Source organism: Peromyscus leucopus, chromosome 8a, assembly GCF_004664715.2.
Source record: "Peromyscus leucopus breed LL Stock chromosome 8a, UCI_PerLeu_2.1, whole genome shotgun sequence".
NCBI lineage: Eukaryota > Metazoa > Chordata > Mammalia > Rodentia > Cricetidae > Peromyscus > Peromyscus leucopus.
Genome location: NC_051085.1, coordinates 49,570,532 through 49,588,567, shown reverse-complemented (window position 1 = coordinate 49,588,567; position 18,036 = coordinate 49,570,532). Strand labels below are relative to the sequence as shown.

General features: G+C 47.7%; 1 protein-coding gene and 1 long non-coding RNA gene across 2 annotated transcripts in view; one reads left to right on the top strand and one right to left on the bottom strand.

Annotated features, from left to right (window-relative positions):
- Igf2r (insulin like growth factor 2 receptor) overlaps window positions 1-13,001 on the bottom strand; it is an 89,402-nt gene extending 76,401 nt beyond the window's left edge. The window contains 1 exon segment of the mRNA XM_028866666.2: window positions 12,723-13,001. Coding sequence (XP_028722499.1) covers window positions 12,723-12,874 — 152 coding nt within the window. The 5' untranslated portion in view covers window positions 12,875-13,001.
- LOC114691370 overlaps window positions 1-18,036 on the top strand; it is a 45,200-nt gene that overhangs the window by 14,024 nt on the left and 13,140 nt on the right. The window lies entirely within an intron of this gene.

Here is an 18,036-nt window from a genome sequence, read left to right as displayed (position 1 = left end):
ACTGTGCCCAGCTTCGTAATTTCCACATCATGTTGATCCCCCAATAGCTCCATCTCTCCTGCACCCACCTACACGGGATTGAGCAGGCTGCTCCCACCACACTGACCCCTTTGGTCTCAAACAGGCAGAGTCCTGCAAGGCTCTTCCTTCCTGTTAGATGCGGGTTACCCCTCACTTCCTTCCAGGCTCCCTTTACATCATCACCTTTCCAAAGAGCTTAGGCACAGTGGACCCTTGTCTCCGAGCCCTTTCAGGACCCCCCCCCTCCCCTGTGGGCCCCTCAATCCTCTCTCACATTATTAAGAACGCCAAGGCCCATGACACCACCACTGGCTCACACTGCCTCCTCTAAGAGTCAACAGGAAGAGATGTTGGCTTTCGCTTCAGAATGGAAAGTAGCACGTCCACGCTGGTCAGGTGAGAGGAGGGAGCCCAGGGAACAATGGCAATGACTCAGTGGGTACTGCCCTTGTCACTTCTGAGAAACCCTCTTCTGTGTCATTGCTGGTCTGGTGGCTTGGTGTGCTATCTGCAGGCCAGGCGGAGGAGTAGGGAGTTTTTCCACACAAAACATCTGCTTTAAAATGTGTGGCTGATAGCCAGGCCTGTCAGCACAGACTTGTAAAACCAGCGCAGTGGAGGCTAAGGTAGGGAGAGCACAGGCTTGGGGCTTGTCTCAGGCAACTCAGTGAGACCCCTGCCTCAAAGTTTTTGTTTAAGAAAAGGGTGGGGGGGGAGTTGGCAATACAGCTCAAGGCAGAGTACTGCCACCTTGGAATCCAGGCCCTAACTTCAAACCCCAGTATTGCCCAAAAAAGTGAAGAGGATTTTGGAGTCAGCTGGAATTGGAACAATCTTCCATCCAGTCAAACCCACTCAGTAGCCCCATGGAAGCTCTGCGACAGCACACACCCAAAGGTTCAGCAGAAAAGGCCACCTCTGCACTTACCTTGGACTTACCTCCCACCTCTACACTTACCTTGGACTTACCTCCCACCTCTGCACTTACCTCTGGCCACTGGAGGTGAAGCAAGCTGGAGGCCCCTGTTGACTGGCTGCACACGGCCTAACATTCCCTGGTGTCCCCTACCCTAGATCACAGCTAGGCCAGCAGCTCCAACACCTGCATGTCAATCAGGCCCTGAGGAACTTGCCCTCCAGCACTGACTGAGCAAGGGGAAACTCCTGCCAAAGGCCAGTGGCTGACCTGGAAGGCAGGTTTCACACGCATGGGGACAGGACAGTGACATTTTCCTCCACGCTATCAGAGACCAAAATAGAACATGACACCGTCTTTGGCCTCCAAACCTCCCCACCAACAGCTGGTTTGCAGTTGTAGGCTAGGTGAAGTGACAAACATTTTCTCACTAACTTCTGGGGCACTACCTACAGCAGGCAATCCCAACCCCCAGGGAGCCAGGAAGTCCAGCTGATGGCAGGGGCCAACTGGTGGGTACCTAAGTCAGCCAGGCCTTCCCGCTTCCCACTATAGATAAACAACCACAGGGCTTTATGCCTTTAATCCCAGCACTTGGGAGGCAGAGGCAGGCTACCCTGATCTACACAGAGACACTAATTAAAAATTAAAACAAAAAACCACCACCTCCTTCTGCTTCCAGAAAGTGGGATAAAGAAAGAAAAAAAAAAGACACAGGGCCCAGCCCAACATGGGACACCTGGATCTGGCACCTGCCCCAACCCCACACCTAGTGTGCCAGGGAGTTTTGTGCTGGGAAATAGCCTTGCAATCTTCTAACTCAGATCTCAGAACTCTTGAGTGTGAGGTGGGACTGCAGAACCACAAACCCACAGTTTAAAACCTTTTCAGAAAGGACCCTTTTCTTCCGAAAAAGGAAATTTTGACAAGCAGGCACTCACTAACTGAGGCAGAAACTCCTGGGCCACTAAGGGGTACCACAGAGACAGTGACTTCTAAAAGTGGCTTCAGCCAAGCATAGCAACCCCTGCCTATAATCCCAGCACTCAGGATGCGGAGGCAGGAGGATCACAAGTCTGGGACTACAAAGAGAGCCAGTCTCAAAACATAAGTAAGGTAACTAACTGTGTGTGGAGGAGGAAAAAAGACCCAGAGATGGCCTGACACCAGGTCCATCATCCAGAACTGTCTGAGGCAGAGCCTACACAGACTGCTAATAGCAGCCCCAGTTGCTCTACCAACTGTCAGCAGGGGCCAGCAGCTGCCTCCGGGCAGGAACAGCCCTACTGGGTGGGTGCCCCCCAGGAGAATAAGAAAAGACCTCCTCAGGCTCAAAGAGGGACCAGCCCCTGGCTTGTTCTACCCATCTCCCATCTCCCCCAAAACAATTTATAGCCAAGTTCCAACAAATGCTCCAGCCCTGCCTTGAACAGCTGCACGGGACAACAGATGTCCAAGATGAGATCTTCAGTAAACAACACAACCAGGAGCCACCCAGAGTCAGGGCAACATGAGCATAAGATAATAACCAAAGAAAAGGCCCAAGGGAACAAGATAGAGCCAGGCAAACTTGGCATGGTACTAGTTGCTTGTAACCCCAACATTCAGGGGCTGAGGTAGGATCCTAAGTTCAAGGCCAGTATGGGCTACATAGTGAAACCAGGTCTCAAAAATAAAAAAATTGCTGGGTGATAGTGGCACACACCTTTAATCCCAGTACTCAGAGGCAGAGGCAGGCAGATTTCTTTAAGTCAGTCTGTTCTACAGAGTGAGTTCCAGGACAGCCAAGGGTTACACGTGAAACCCTGTCTCAAAAAAAAAAAAAAAAAAAAAAAAAAAAAAAAAAAGCAACAAATGATAAATAGATAAATGGGATGTTCAGGAGGCAGAAGCAGGTGGATCTCTGTAGGTTCGAGGCCAGCCTGGTCTATACAGTGAATCCCAGGGCTGCCAAAGCTATGTAGAGTGATCCTGTCTCAAAAAGGGCATGGGGGGGGGGTGGCCAGAGGGGGGGGGAGGGAGGAGAATGAGGTGAGGGCAAAGGGCTGGGGATGCAGTTTGGCTGGTAAAGTGCTCCCCTAGTATGCACAAAACCCTAGGCGTGAACCCCAGCCCAGCATAAAACCATAAACTAGGTGTAGTGGTAAATGCCTGTAGGTAGAGACAAGAGGATTAGAAGATTTAATTTCATCCTCAGCTACATATCAAGTTTAAAGCTAGACTTGGTACCCAAGACCTCATCAAAGATATGAAATTGTGAGTCTGTCTACATGACAAGGCAGTTGCAGAGCCCCTAGGAGACTGGCAAACACCAGAGCCATGAACAAGGTGTAAACAAGGATCAAGTAGAGCAGGCATAACTGAGGGCGGAGGAAGCTGGGCAGCACAACTAGTAACTCTGACCTGCATTCACTGGCCACAGTGAAAAAGATTAAGAAACCCTAAAATTCATTTATTGACTGGTCAGCACACTTGACCGTAAAGAAGTGACCGAGGCAGGCCAGGTTCTGGCTCCTAGTTCTGAAGATCTGAGGCCAGAGCACCACAGTTTCCAGTACATGCAGTGTCACACTCATCAAGTATGGGGGTACACATGCACCTGTCCTCACAGGCTCCACACTAATGATCTCATCTAACCCTAATCACCTCCCAGAGGCCGCATCTCTGAACACCACCCTCCTAACACCTCACGATGGGTATTTACATTTCAACAGTGAAGCTTTGGAGACCTAGACCTACATCTAAAGCATAGCACTTGGAATTCTGTATAGGGTTAAATACTAGAAAATGGAATCATGAAGTTTAAAACCTCTAAGAGTGCTGTGAGCCTCAGGGAAAAACACAAAGATAGGTCTTTTTCTAACATTTCTTACATTTTATTATTTTAGGTGTATGTATGCATGCCTAGGTGTGTGTGTATGTACAGGTACCACGCTGGATCCCCTGGAGTTGGAGTTATATAGATGGTTGTGAGTTTGCCTGATGTGATTACTGGGTATCAAACCACATCCTCTGCAAGAGCAGCAAGCACTCTTAAAAGCCTAAAGACATTCCAAGCCAGGTTGTGGTGGCGCACGCCTTTAATCCCAGCACTTGGGAGGCAGAGGCAGGTGGATCTCTGTGAGTTCGAGGCCAGCCTGGGCTACAGAGTGAGTTCCAGGAAGGGCGCAAAGCTACACAGAGAAACCCTGTCTCAAAAAACCAAAAAAAAAAAAAGATTTAAGTTTTCCATTAAACTAAACATATTAGTTAGAAAGTTAGTGAGTGGGCATCAATAAAACAGAAAAAAGGTGATAATAGTGCATGAAACAGAATACTAGTTGTGGTTTGAAAAAAAAAAATGGCCCCCAAAGGGAGTGGTTTTATTAGGAGGTGTGGCTTTGTTAGAGTAGGTGTGGCCTTGTTGGAAAAAGTGTGTCATTGTGGAGGTGGGCTTTGAGGTCTTATATATGCTCAAACCACGCCCAGTAAGACCACTTCCTATGAGTCAAGATGTTGGATTCTCAGCTACTTCTCCAGCACTATATCTGCCTGCATGCCACCATGTTGAACCATGATGATAATCGACCAAAGCCTCTGAAAGTATAAGCCAGCCCTAATTAAATGTTTTCTTTATAAGAATTGCCATGGTCATGGTGTCTCTTCACAGCAATAGAAACCCTGAGATAGAAGTTGGTACCAGGAGTGGGGTATTGCTGTGATGGGCCTGACCATGCTTTTGTTTGAAGGAATATGGACCTTGGGACTACGAATTAGAAAAGCAGTTTAATGATTTAAGTGCTGCTTAATGAACCATCCTAGTAGGAACATGGAAGACAGTGGTGCTATGAGTGATTTGAACTGTGGGGGGCCTGGTTCAAGAGGTTTTAGGGGAGAATCTTAGTATGTTGCTTAGAGATCATTCTTGTGATATTTGGTGAAGAAAGTGGCTGCTTTTTGTCCTTGTCCAAAAAGTCTGCCTGAGGCTAAAGTGAAGTTTTGGATTAATTCCATTGGCAGAGGAAATCTCAAAACAGCCTAGTATAAACTCTGTCATGTGGTTATTAGTGTTAACTCTGATAAAGATATAATGAAAAGGAGCAAGCTAAACAAATAAAAATAGAAAACCTACAGATTGAGAAAAGGAGAACCAGGAAGTGTAACAGAGCTAAACCCTGTGTTCAAGGAGATAACAGATAAAGAAATTGAATAAAGGAAGTAGTGACCTCAGGGCAAGATCCCACTCACCTATATTTCCAACTTGTGAAAAGGAATTAATGAAAAGCTTACAGCTAGTATGGTGGTGCACACCTTTAATCCCAACACTCAACAAAGGCAGAGGCTGCAGAGTTTGAGGCCAGCCTGGTCTATAGAGCAAGTTCAAGGCCAGCCAAGCTTAGGCAGTGAAGGAAACCATGGAAAACAGAAAGCTGGTGAAGATGTAATTGAACAAGGGGACCATGTTCCAGCTCCCTATAGGAAGCAGCAGAACTTGGCAGCTTCAGCCACGTGATTCTGGCTTTAGAATTAAAGATAGAAGAAAGGGTCTATGGAATTTGCTTCTGAGACTTTGGAAAGCCACTGAGGCCAGGCATGTGTCAGGGGTGTGTCCCTGAATGGAGGCCTAGAGAGGTCATTGCATGCAACTGTGAAGGAGAACCCTAGATTGCCTTGGAGACCCCAAGATATTAAAAATCCCAGAGTCGTGGGATACCTGCCAAGGAAAGCTGCTAACAGGGAGTGGAACCAGCCCAAGATAAAGAAGTGTGTTGCGGTCAACAAAGATGAAAGGAGTTGGAGATCTGAAGAGCACTTTGACATCAGACATGGAGATGCAGAGTTTGGAGTTTGCTCAGCTGGTTTTCAGTCTTGCTTTGGTCCAGTATTCCATCACTATGCTCCCTTCCCTGTGTTTTGGAATGGTAATGTATATCCTGTGCCATTACATGTTGGAAGTGTGTGATCTTTTTATTTTGATTTTATAGAGGATTACAGTAAAGAGATTGCATGAATCTCAGAAGAGACTTTGAACTTTGGACTCTTAAATCAAATTTGATACTATGATAGACTATGGAGACTTTTGAAGTTAAACTTTTTTGCATTATAATATGGCTATAAGCCTTTGGGGGCCAGGGAGTTGAATGTGGTGGTCTGAAAGAAAATGGCCCCCAAAGGGAATGGCATTATTAGGAAGTGTGGCTTTGTTGGAGTAGGTATGGCCTTATTGGAGAAAGTGTGTCATCATGGAGGTAGGCTTTGAGGTCTTAATATATGCTCAAACTATGCCCAGAAAGACAGATCACATCCTGCAAGTCAAGATGTTGGACTCTGAGCTACTTCTCCAGCACCATGTCTTCGTGCATGCCACCATGTTGTACGTATCATGATAATGGACTGAACCTCTGAAAATGTAAGCCACCTCAATTTGATATTTTCTCTTTATAAGAGTTGTCATGGTCATGGTGTCTCTTCACAGCAATAGTAATCCTAACTAAGACACTAGTTCTTCTGAATTGACTAAAATGTAAACAAGCCTTTGGTAAATACAGTGAAGGAAGATGTGCACAAGTTAATGTCAAGAATGTCTTAGGAGCTGTAGAGATGGCTCAGAAGTTAAGAGCACTGGCTGTTGTTCCAGAGGACCCAGGTTCTATTGCCAGCACCCACATGGTGGCTCACCACTGTTTATAACTCCAGTCCCAGGGGATCCAACGCCCTCTTCCAGGCACTCTAAAGACATGAAACACACACGGTGCACAGACGTATATGTAGAACAGACACCTCATACACATACAAATTTTGAAACCATCTAAAAAAAAAAAAGCCAGGTGTGATGACAAAAACCACTGACTGCTAGCACTCGAAGACTAAAGATGTGGATCCCAAGTTGGACAGCCTAGGATAGACAGCAAGATCCTGTCTTTAATTAATTTTTAGAGAAATTCTGAGGGTGGGAAGATGTCTTTGTCAGCAGAGTACTTACCTTACAAGTGTGAGAAGGTAAATTCGAGCCCCAGAACCCACCTTAAAAAGCCAGCAGCATACTGATAATCCCATAGATGAAGGGGATCGGAGTAGAGGAGGCAGGAAGGTCTCTGGAAGCTCAGAGGCCAGCTAGCCTGGGTAGAGTAGCACTCAGTGAGAGAGTTTGTCTCAAAGAAAAGATAAAAGGTACATGAGGTTGTCCTCTGACCACACACAGATAACACCATAGAGGCACACACACACACACAAGTCAGACACATCACATACACCATAGAGAGACACACACACATACATACACATGCACACACTTGCACGTGCCCTTTCCCTCTCTCCCTCTCTCTTCATCTCTCCCCATCTCCCCCCAACCCCCCCAGGAAAACACAGATTATCAAAACTAGCTCAAGAAAAGACAGGAAATCTAAATAGACAAGAATGTAAACCTGAAATGTTGGGTAAGGTAAAAAATGCTTGTGACTCCAGAGACTGAGGCAGGAGGATCCCAAGTTCAAGGCTTGCTCCTCTACACAGGAGACTCTGCCTCAACATAAATAAATAACTGACACCATATTCAAGCTCCTCCCCATATTCTACCCCTCCTTCCCCAAAGTACCAGATTATTAGAACATTACTACTAAGTTCTACCAAAAAATGTATGGAATAGAAAATGTCTAGTTCATAAAACTGATCCCAATGCATTAAAAAAAAAAAGTTGACTGATTCCATAAAACTGTCATATTCCTGATAACAAAAATGAGTTGAGAACACAGTAAAGAAAAATTACAGCATACCTTTAATCCCAGCACCTGGAAGGCAGAGGCAGGCAGATATCTGTGAGTTCAAGGCCAACCTGGTCTACAAATCGAGTTCCATTTCCATTACACAAAGGAACCGGGGGGGGGGGGCCACAACTCCGCCAGCATACCACATCAGGACAGCAAATAAAAAACAACACGTACAGGGGAAATGAACCCTCACCTTCTCCTCACAATACACAAAAAATTTAACCAAGATTCTAGAATTAAACACTGGAGAAAAATCTCTGTGACCTTGGGGTACCCAGTGATTCCCAAAAGGAGAAACTTTCCTAGTTAGGGGATCTGAAATATCTGGAGACATTTTCCTCTATATCACTCGGGTGAGGGTAAAAAGCCTTGGCGCGTGCTGGGTCCAGGCCAGGAGGGCTGCCTAACGCCCTGCAGCGCACAGGAAGGCCTTCCAATAGCCAAGTTCTGCCACGAGCCACGCTTTCTCAGGTCTTGTGATTAGAATGAGAAGGGCCCCGTAGGCTCTCATAGTGACTGCTTGGTCCCTAGTTGGTGACATCTGGGAGGCTTAGGCGGTATGGCCTTGCTGGAGGAAACAAGGCTGGCTTTCCTTTACAGCTACAGTTAAAGCCAAGATAAACTCTTAGCTATAAACCGTCTTGCCGTGATGTTTTATCACAGCAACAGAAAGGGAGGGGAGGGAGGGGGGGGGGGGACACACAGCACACATATCCAAGGACTTGACTCTGAACACCTTAGAAACTCCTAAATTTCTGCAAGTATGTGATAAACACAAACTGCTAAGGGATCAAAAGACAAATTATTATCTACAAAATAAAGAAAGAAAGAAAGATGCTGTTTTAAGATCTAATAGAAGGTAAAGGCAAAAGGACCAGGAGTTCAAGGTCACCCCCAACTACACTACAGTGAGCCGTAGTAAGGGCATATGAGACCCTGTCAAAAAGGAAAAAAAAACACGTCACCATAATTAACAATCCTAGCTAACACACACTTATGGTTAAAAGAAATGCATGCACACAAATGGATGTGATCCAGGCTAACATGTGGCCCAAATTAGGCATATAAGCATTGTTCTTTTGGAAAAATTGCAGGAGGGAAAAAAAAAAATCTCCCTAGAGATAGCAACTAAACTGACTGCAACTCCCAGCTGGCTTCATTATTCTCTTGTCCTCAATATAATAAAAACTCTCCAGCATTCATACCCAAACAATTTGGAGAAAACACATCCTGTATAAATTTTTCAAAGTAGGTACCCACTAGACCAAGCATATTTTATAATCAGTTCCAACTGCTAAGCTTTCCCCCGTGAAGAATACTGTAAACACCTAAATCAAGGGTGGAGACGTGCACTGAACATGTGTAACATGGCATCCTGCAAAGTTTAAAGTATATTCAAGAGCGTCCCTCAGGCCCGTCTGGTGGTTCTGCACTGCCTGGCTGCTATCCCTCTCCTGTTCTCACTTGTCCTGCCCCACTGACCTTCACATGTTCCCTACACCAGACTATCCAGGTCAGTGCCACCAACAGGCCTCACGAAGGGAGTCCTTTATACACGCGCTCTCTACTAGCACACCACACCCTGAGAGACCCCTGAGTAACTTCTTCCACAGCACATTGTCCCCCAGACATTTGACAAGTATGTGTTATCAACCAAGCCAAGTCGTGCCTGGAATCCTGGCTACCGGGGCAGGAGGATGGCAAGTTCAAGACCAGCCTGGGCAACTTAGAAAGCCTTTGTCTCAAAAGGTAAAGGCAAAGGGCCGCAGCTGGCAGATAAAGGACATCCCTACCAGGCATGAGGCCCGAGGTTCAGTCAGGGCCCAGTACCAATGTGTGTACGTACAGTCTCTTCAGAGAGAAAGCAGTTGTGTGCCTCTGCCATGTCTGCTGTACACACACATCTCAGAGCAGGCCTGTCCACTGTGCAAATATCCAAGACCTGCTGCTTAAATGTTCCCTCCACTTGGGTCCCCCCTTCACTCCTCCCCAAGGCTAAAATGCAGTAGGAACTGCACCCCTATCCCAGTGGTCAGAGCACAAGCTCATCTCAAAGCTCGGAACCCGACACCCCAGAAATAGGCCAGGATTTCCCTACTGTACTCTGAAAATTAGCCTCTCTTGGAGAGAGAGGCTGAGAACCTATGGCTCGGGCTTAGGAAAGCCCCGTGATGCCTGGGCACGCCAATACCTTTACAGAAATAACAACTTCAGGAACTGCCCTGGGCACCAAACCATACCACGTCCATTCATTTATTTATTTATTTTAGCAAGGAAAAGGTAGTCTGTTTCAGTTGGTTTACAAACACCTGGAATAGTCCTCGCCTCCATGTGACAGAAACAAACACAAAGAGGGACCAACTACAGGGGTCTACTGTTCACTCAGGAGAGCCGTGTGGGCTATTTACATCTCAGCCATGGAGCCTGGGAAGAGAATAAACAACGGCCAAACACACCATGCTCCCTTGATACTGATGTGACTTACACTGGGTTTAGAAAGAATTGCTAACCTCCTTCCTTACACATGTGATCACCTTAGGGGACTTGAAGGCGACTTTATCTCACAGTACTCAGGTAACTGCCCACGTTCCCAGGAAGTGGTTAAAAGCATGAAGAAATTCTAAAGGGCTGTGGGTACAGCTCAGTAAGAAAACAGCTGCCCAGCTTGTCCCAGGCCTGATCTGATCTCCCAGAACACAAAACTAAACAGGAACACACATGGCAAAGTACATACTAAGTTTGGAAGAGACACTAAAATTGGTTCCAAGCAAGTTTCTACATACACATGGAGCATGGTGACAGGCAGGGACAGATGTGAAGGACTGGGAAGATCACCCTCCCTGAGGAAATCTAGAGGAACCACCTTAGAGATAGTCTAAGACTATGGCGGGCACCTCTAACAAAGCCTTAGACCCTGGCTAGCACTGGCAAAGCCATACCACAGTGTTGGTGGCCCCGGTATGCGGCCACAAAGGCCATTCGGTCTACCAAGTTAAGTATACCAGGACCCCCACCCCCCACCCCCCACCCCCACGAGATATGAATGCCAAAAGCCAAGCTGGTGAGATGACCGTGCACAAGAGTGGCCCCGAGACACCAGTGTCTGTCTTATCAGTTCTCCTGGACAACTTTTAACCTATGAAGAAATAAACTCTAGGCCAGGTGGTGGTGCATGGCAGAGGCAGTTGGATTTCTGAGTTCAAGACCAGCTACAGAGTGAATTCCAAGACAGCCAGGGCTACACAGGGAAACCCTGTCTTGGGTGGGAGGGGGGGAGAAAAGAAAGAAACAAACTCTAGGGTGCTGGAGGAGAGACGGCTCAGCAGTTAAAAGCCCTTGCTGCTCTTGCAGAGGACCCAGGTTCAATGCCCAGAACCCACATGGCGCCTCACAGCCATTTTTAACTCCAGTTCCAGGGAACCTGATCGCCTCCAAGGACACCATGAAAGCATGTGGTCAACAGACATACACACAAACAAAATACGAATGCACACAGAATAAAGTCAAAATAATTTTTAATTTTTTTTTTTTTTAAAGAAATGAATTCTCCTATAGCCGCAGAGTGGTCTGGAGACGGGGGACCCAAGTTCAGTTCTCTGCACCCAGACAAGCCGCTCACATCAACCTGTAACTCCAGCTCCAATGGATCTGAGATCCTGTTCGGGCCTCTGCATGGCAGATACATCTCTCTCTTTCTCTCTCTCTCTCTTTAAAAATAATAATGTAAAAATAGAATCCTAAGGAAAGGCTGTAGGTCAGTGGTAGATTACTTGCTTAGCACGCCTGACCCAGGTTCGATCCTCAGTACCACCCCCCTCAAAAGAAACAAATTCCAATTAACTAGTAAGACTTCCACAGCACTAGCCCAGCTGTGTTAATTCTTAAGTCACAGCAGTCCTTAATCCAAAATTTCCTGTTCTAAATGCCCCCCTATTGTCTAAGGGGCAACCTTCCTCCATATTATGAAGTTACAGGGACAGCAATTTCTCTTCGGGCAGCTAATTGGTCTATAAACCGCAGTGCAGCGGGCGCTGCCTCCAAATACTCTCCAAAACGGAAAAAGAAGTCTGGGCTGCCTCGTTGGCTCTACACTAATGATTCCTACAAGTTGTGGACTCTGGGTGAGAACAAAACTCTCTGATACATTGGGGGAAAGAGGAGCCTGTAACTAACATCAAAAACTTGAAGTTTGGCTCAGAAATATCTGACTGGCTTATGAAAGTCAAGGGTAAAAGCTGGCTTCAAGATTTTCAGCCCGCTTCCTTCTTAGCCAAGTTTTAAAAACAAGAAAAGGTCTGACTTCCCATCACCCTAAAGAGTACAAAGGAGGCCCTTCCCTAACTCCTGGTATTGGAAGTTCCCTAGGCCCACAAGTCTGTGTCCAACACCAACAAACTTCAAGGAGACTGGAGATTATACAACCTTGATTCCCAGAGCAGAAGACTACTAGAATAATCCACTCTGGAGACAATGACATCATGTGAGCGAGCAACCAGACAGGAAGCTGCCTGGGAGACCTGAAGGGTAAAGTCTTGAAAGCCAACCCAGATGACCACCCCTCAACCCCCATCAAAAGAAGAAAAAGCATCACCCACTGACAAACAGCGACTTTAAAAAGGGAAAAAGGAGAAGTGCCATAGACGGGATCAATCTGAAACCACCACAACCCCACTCCAAAGCCATCGCGTGGGCTCGCACTCCCTGGAGAGTGCACACCGGAGGGGACATCTCCGAAGCCCCGCGGCTGGAACTTCAATGGAAACGTGCGTGCAGTGGGACAAAAGCCCAGCCGTAGCTCCGCTCCCTGCAACTTCCGAGGGGGGGGAAGACCCGGCCGCGGGAGTCGCACAAAGCCGCCCGACTTATGACAGCCACAAGTGGCCAGGCACGGGGCTCCGTGGGTTAGCGCCACAGCCGCGGGTCCCCGCGCGTCGCCCTGCGGCGCCGCAGCCACCACGCGGGCAACTTTCCCGCGGGGGCGGGGAGGGGCGGGCGTCTGCGTGTCCCCCTGGCCCGCGCCCGCCACGCGGGACACCCACCTGCACAGAGCGGCCAAGTCCGGGGCCGGGGCCTGGGCCTGCGCGGAGGCCGGGGCCACCACGAGCAGCAGCAGCAGCAGCACCGGCAGCGGCGGCGGCAGGAGCGCGACGCGCGGCCCGGAGGGCACGGGTCCCGGCTGAACGGCCCGCATCGCTCGTGGCGTGGGGCTCACGGCGGCTGGCCGTTCCAGGCCGCGTCTGGGACACGGTCGCGCCGCAGGAGCGGAGGCGAAGCTGCAAGCAGAGCGGGAGAGAGCGAGAGTGAAGCCCAGGGGGAGTGCGGCGAGGAGGCGCTCCGCGGTCGCGGCCGTCACGTGAACGGGGACGGCCCGCCCCTGCCCCGCCTCCTCCCACGTGACGTCCTGATTCAGGTACTCTCCGCCCAGCCCCGGGTCACGTGAGCACCGAACCCGCGCGGGACAGGAAGTGCTGCGGGCCCGGGGCGAGCGCCAGGTACCTGCCCAAGGCCTGGGCGGCGTACCGATTGTCGCCTCAGCGCCCAGACCTCAGTTTCCCCCGTCTTGCACCCTGGTTGCGTCGGCGCGTAGGCGCTTCCTAACTATCCCTTCTTCCTTCTGGACCAGTACGGTGGCCGAGATGGAGTTAGGTGGCAAGGCCCAGGTTGCTGCTTAGCATTGCAAGTCGATGCGGGGTAACAGGTCAGTTTTGCTAGCATCCTGCACGGGAGTTTCCGGCTCACGCCCTGGAGGGCCTCACAAGAACTCTGTGGAAATGTGATTTCCCAAGCAGGGCTCTCTGCATCAAGTTAGGCGACAGCGATGCATCTGTATGCCGTGTACAGTAAACCAAAGGGTAGCAAAGTGACACTCAAAACTTTCAGAGACTGCTTCACTATGTGACTCAGGCAGGGCTGGAATTCAGAGCCTTCTGCTTAAGCCTCCTGAGTGCTGGGTTTACAAGCGTGTACCACCAGTTCAGTCTATAAAGGTTTATTATTATGTTCAGAAAAATCTGCCCACGTTGTGTACGCCAGTGACCTGGTGAAAGTAAAATAAACGTGGGGCTTAGGAAAAGGCTCAGACTGTAAAGTGTTGCATTAGAATGAGGCCCTGAGCTCCAGCCCCAGCACCCATACAGTCAAGTCTGCGGCCGAATGCAAACACACGTAACCCCGGTGGAGAGACAGAGACAGACAAAAGGATCCCTGGAGTTTGCTGGCCAGCCAGTCTTGCTGAATCTGGCGAGGTCCAGGTACAGACTGTCCTGATAAGATGGGAAGGCAGACAGAACATAGTCCTCTGACCTCCATGGGAGCATACAAACATACACACAGAAAGTAAGATAAATCTGCTGGCTGTGGTGGCATATGCCTTTAATTTTTTTTTTTTTTTTTTTTTTTTTTTTTTGGTTTTTTCGAGACAGGGTTTCTCTGTGTAGCTTTGCGCCTTTCCTGGAGCTCACTTGGTAGCCCAGGCTGGCCTCGAACTCACAAAGATCCGCCTGCCTCTGCCTCCCAAGTGCTGGGATTAAAGGCGTGCGCCACCACGCCCGGCATATGCCTTTAATTTAATCCCCACAGTTCAAAGGCAGGCATATCTCTGTAAGATCAAGACTAGTCACGACTACATAGTGAGACCCTGTCTCAAAAGGGGGAAAAAAAAAAGATAAGCTATACTGTATGGCCCAGAGCTCTCCAGACGTCTACTGTGACTATCAAGAAGTGGTCCCTGGGTGGAAAGACTTTCTGGCTGTGACATATCACCTGCATTGACCACCTGATTGATCAGCTGATCTACCTAACTAGGCAGATATTCCCCTTTCCTTCTCCACTCCATGTGCATCCCTCCTGGAGCTACCTGCTGATGGAAGAGAATGACCTGTCCCTGATCAAGAAGGACCCATCTTGAGTCGAGGGTAGAGGCATAGGTGCACTCCCCTGCTAGAAGCTGAAGTCCGGGGTCTGCATCTCCAGTGTTAACAATTGATGCAAACAAGGGTGATCACTGAAAATGGTAAAAGTTACTGTGGACCAGAATGTTTACTTCCTCTCAAAGTATCACTCCAAAGTACATTTTCTTTGGATAGCTAATGGAGCACCCCAAAAAGGCTCCGGTGGTGAAGACTTGCTCCACAGGTGATGGCACTCTAAGAGGTGATTGGACCATGACGACTGTAACCTAATCAATGGAGTAATCTTGCCTTACCACAGTTTCAGTTTTCCCATAGACCATCTCAGATTAAAAATATTAAATTGAGCCGGGCGGTGGTGGCGCACGCCTTTAATCTCAGCACTCGGGAGGCAGAGGCAGGTGGATCTCTGAGTTCGAGGCCAGCCTGGTCTCCAAAGCGAGTTCCAGGAAAGGCACAAAGCTACACAGAGAAACCCCGTCTCGAAAAACCAAAAAAAAAAAAATTAAATTGAAAGTTCCAGAATTAATAATTTATCAGATTTCAATAACATTAATATACTGTTATAGTTGTTTTAGTTTATGGGTATGCTGTGCTCTTATTGTACCTGTTTTATAAAATAAACTTGGGGCCTGCAGAGGTGGCTAGTGGTTAAGAGCACCTGCTCTTGCAGAGGACCCAGGTTCAGTTCCCAGTACCCATAGCAGGTGGTTCACAATCAAGTCTTTTTTTCTGGTCGGGGGGCACGGGTTCCAAGAAAAGGTTTCTCTGTATAACAGTCTTAGCTGTCCTGGAACTTGCTCTGTAGACCAGGCTGTCCTCGAACTCACATAGATCTCCTCCCTCTTCCTTCCAAGTGCTGGGATTAAAGGTTTGCACCACCATGCCTAGCCCAAACCTAAACATTGTTTTTAAAAAGACAGAAACAAACTGGGCGGTGGTGGCACACGCCTTTAATCCCAACACTCAGGAGGCAGAGCCAGGCAGATCTCTGAGTTCGAGGCAGCCTGGGCTACAGAGTGAGTTCCAGGAAAGGGGCAAAGCTACACAGAGAAACCCTGTCTCGAAAAAACCAACCAAACAAACAAAAAACCAAAAAAAAAGATAGAAACATTATTTTAAGCCCAATTTTGGTAGCACACACTTGTAATTCCAGCACTCTGAGAGGCTGGGGAAGTAGAATCAAAAGTTCAAGGCCAGTCTGGAATACATACCAAGACCCTGTCTAAAAATTCCAGATGTGAGTCCAGAAATGATTCTGGGCTAGAGACTGAACCTGGGGCCGAGTATACACTAAGTACACAAACTTTCATTGACTTCAACAGCTAGATTCTCATGTAACCCAAATTCACCTGGAACTCAACTGTGTAGCCAAGCATAGCTTTGGCCTTGAAATCTTTTTCCTGTTTTCACCTTCCATGTGCTAGGATTACAGGTGCCATCACTCCTGGCTCCAGGAAATTCTTACACACAGGAAAATTTTAAAATAGCTGTCCTAAATTAAAGGAGACTGAAGATGTAGGACAATAAAAGACAGTTCAGCATCCTCACTTGGAGCCTAGAACCAAAATGGAAACATTTTAGTGCAATTTGTTGGGCATAGTAATCCCAGCTCTTGTGCAAGCAGGAGAATCAGACATTCAAGGTCATCCTTGGCTACATAGCAAGTTCCAGGCCAGCCTGGGCTATATGAAACCCAATATAAAAAAAAAAGTAAGACAAAAATCATTAGAAATGCCAGGCATGATGGTACATGCCTTTAATCCCAACACTTGGGAGGCAGAGGCAGGCAGATTTGAGTTTGAGGTTAGCCTGGGCTACAGAGTGAATTCCAGAACAGGATAGACAGGGCTACCCAGAGAAAGCCTGTCTCAAAACCAAAAAAGAAAAATGCTGTCGCTGGGAAGTCCGGAGGAAGGCCTTCTACTGCGGCGTCGTGTGTGTGTGTGTGTGTGTGTGTGTGTGTGTGTGTGTGTGTGTGTGTGTGTGTTTGAAAGTAGGGCATTGTGTTGGATTATCCGAGATAATGTACTAGGATAGGCTGGGCTCTTCAGGCAATATGGCCAATGATTTGTAAGAAGTGGGGGAAAGACAGACACAATGAGAACAAACTGAGGATGTCACTCAGGGGAGGGGTGATGCCTCAGGTCACTGGTAACCCAAGGAACTCAGAGAACAGCCTGGAACCAATATCTTCTGAACCTTCAGAGAGAGCCAGGGCCGGCCAGCACCATCATTTTGGACTTCTGGCCTGCAAAACCAGAAAACAAATGGAAAACAAATGTCTTGTTAAGTCTCCCCTTCCCCAATGCTCTCTGCGGTTACAGCCCTGGGACACAAATAGTCCCTCCAGCTCACAAACAGTCGGGCTCAGAATCCAGGTGACCCCACCACTGTATCATTCATTATGCTGGCTCAATCTTTTTGTCCCTGCCATTTTGGCCTGACTCTAGGAACACAGCTCAAATGGCAGATCACCCCAGTTTCATGGGGGGGGGGCAGTAGCAGGGGCAGACAAAGCTAACAGTTGCCCCTGTGGAACACCATAGCCCCAAGGTGTCAAGCTGACAGTGTCCAGAAGACCCGGAATCTCAAGCAGAAGCTTAAAGAAAATTCCAGAACACCGAGGAAGAAGATGATTCCGCCAAGATTCTCAAAGCACTTTTCCATTCCATGTGTCGTTCCTTGCCTATGGTGATACGTGAACCATTTTTTCAAAATATTTGAGGGCGGATGACGTAGTTCAGTGATACAAAACTTGCTTAGCATGTGTAAGACTCTGGGTTCAGTACCCAGCTTTGCCGTGAAAATTATATGGTAGTTAATGTTTCATCAATGTTAGTGTCTGGGGTGAGGTATTAGTATTTAGCTGTGCAGAAGAGTGGCCATGTTCTTAGGTGATACACACCAAGTGTGAGGGATCGCAATATTGGCAACTTTTGAATGCTTTAGGAAACACACATAGACAGAAAGCGGATCTTAAGAAATGCTTAGAGTTCAATGTAGGAGAAACTTATTGGTGACCTTGTACTGTCATGTCGCCTTTTCTGAAGGTTTGACTTTTTATTTTTCCAAATGAGAAGTTGAGAAGAAGAAAAAAAAATCTTAGTGTAGAAAAGATAGCTTTGGAGATGAGCCCAGGAGAGCAGGTTGAAAATATAGAGAAAGGACATGGCAGGTGAGTGCAAAGTCACAGGAAAAAAAAATGAACGACTTGTCTTTCATACAAGGCCTTTAACTTGAGAGAAGTCACATGGGAATAGAGGGAAACTATTTTTGGCCAAAAACAGTGCTAAATCCTGAGCTTATAAAATATCCTTTCCTCAAGCCGATCAGGTTCAGATGATAGTCCATTTAATATAAATTTGGGGGAAAATGTATTCTAGCTATTCCTAGAGTCTCTAGCTCTTTAATAGAGTGCATTTAGCTGGGCAGTGGTGGCGCA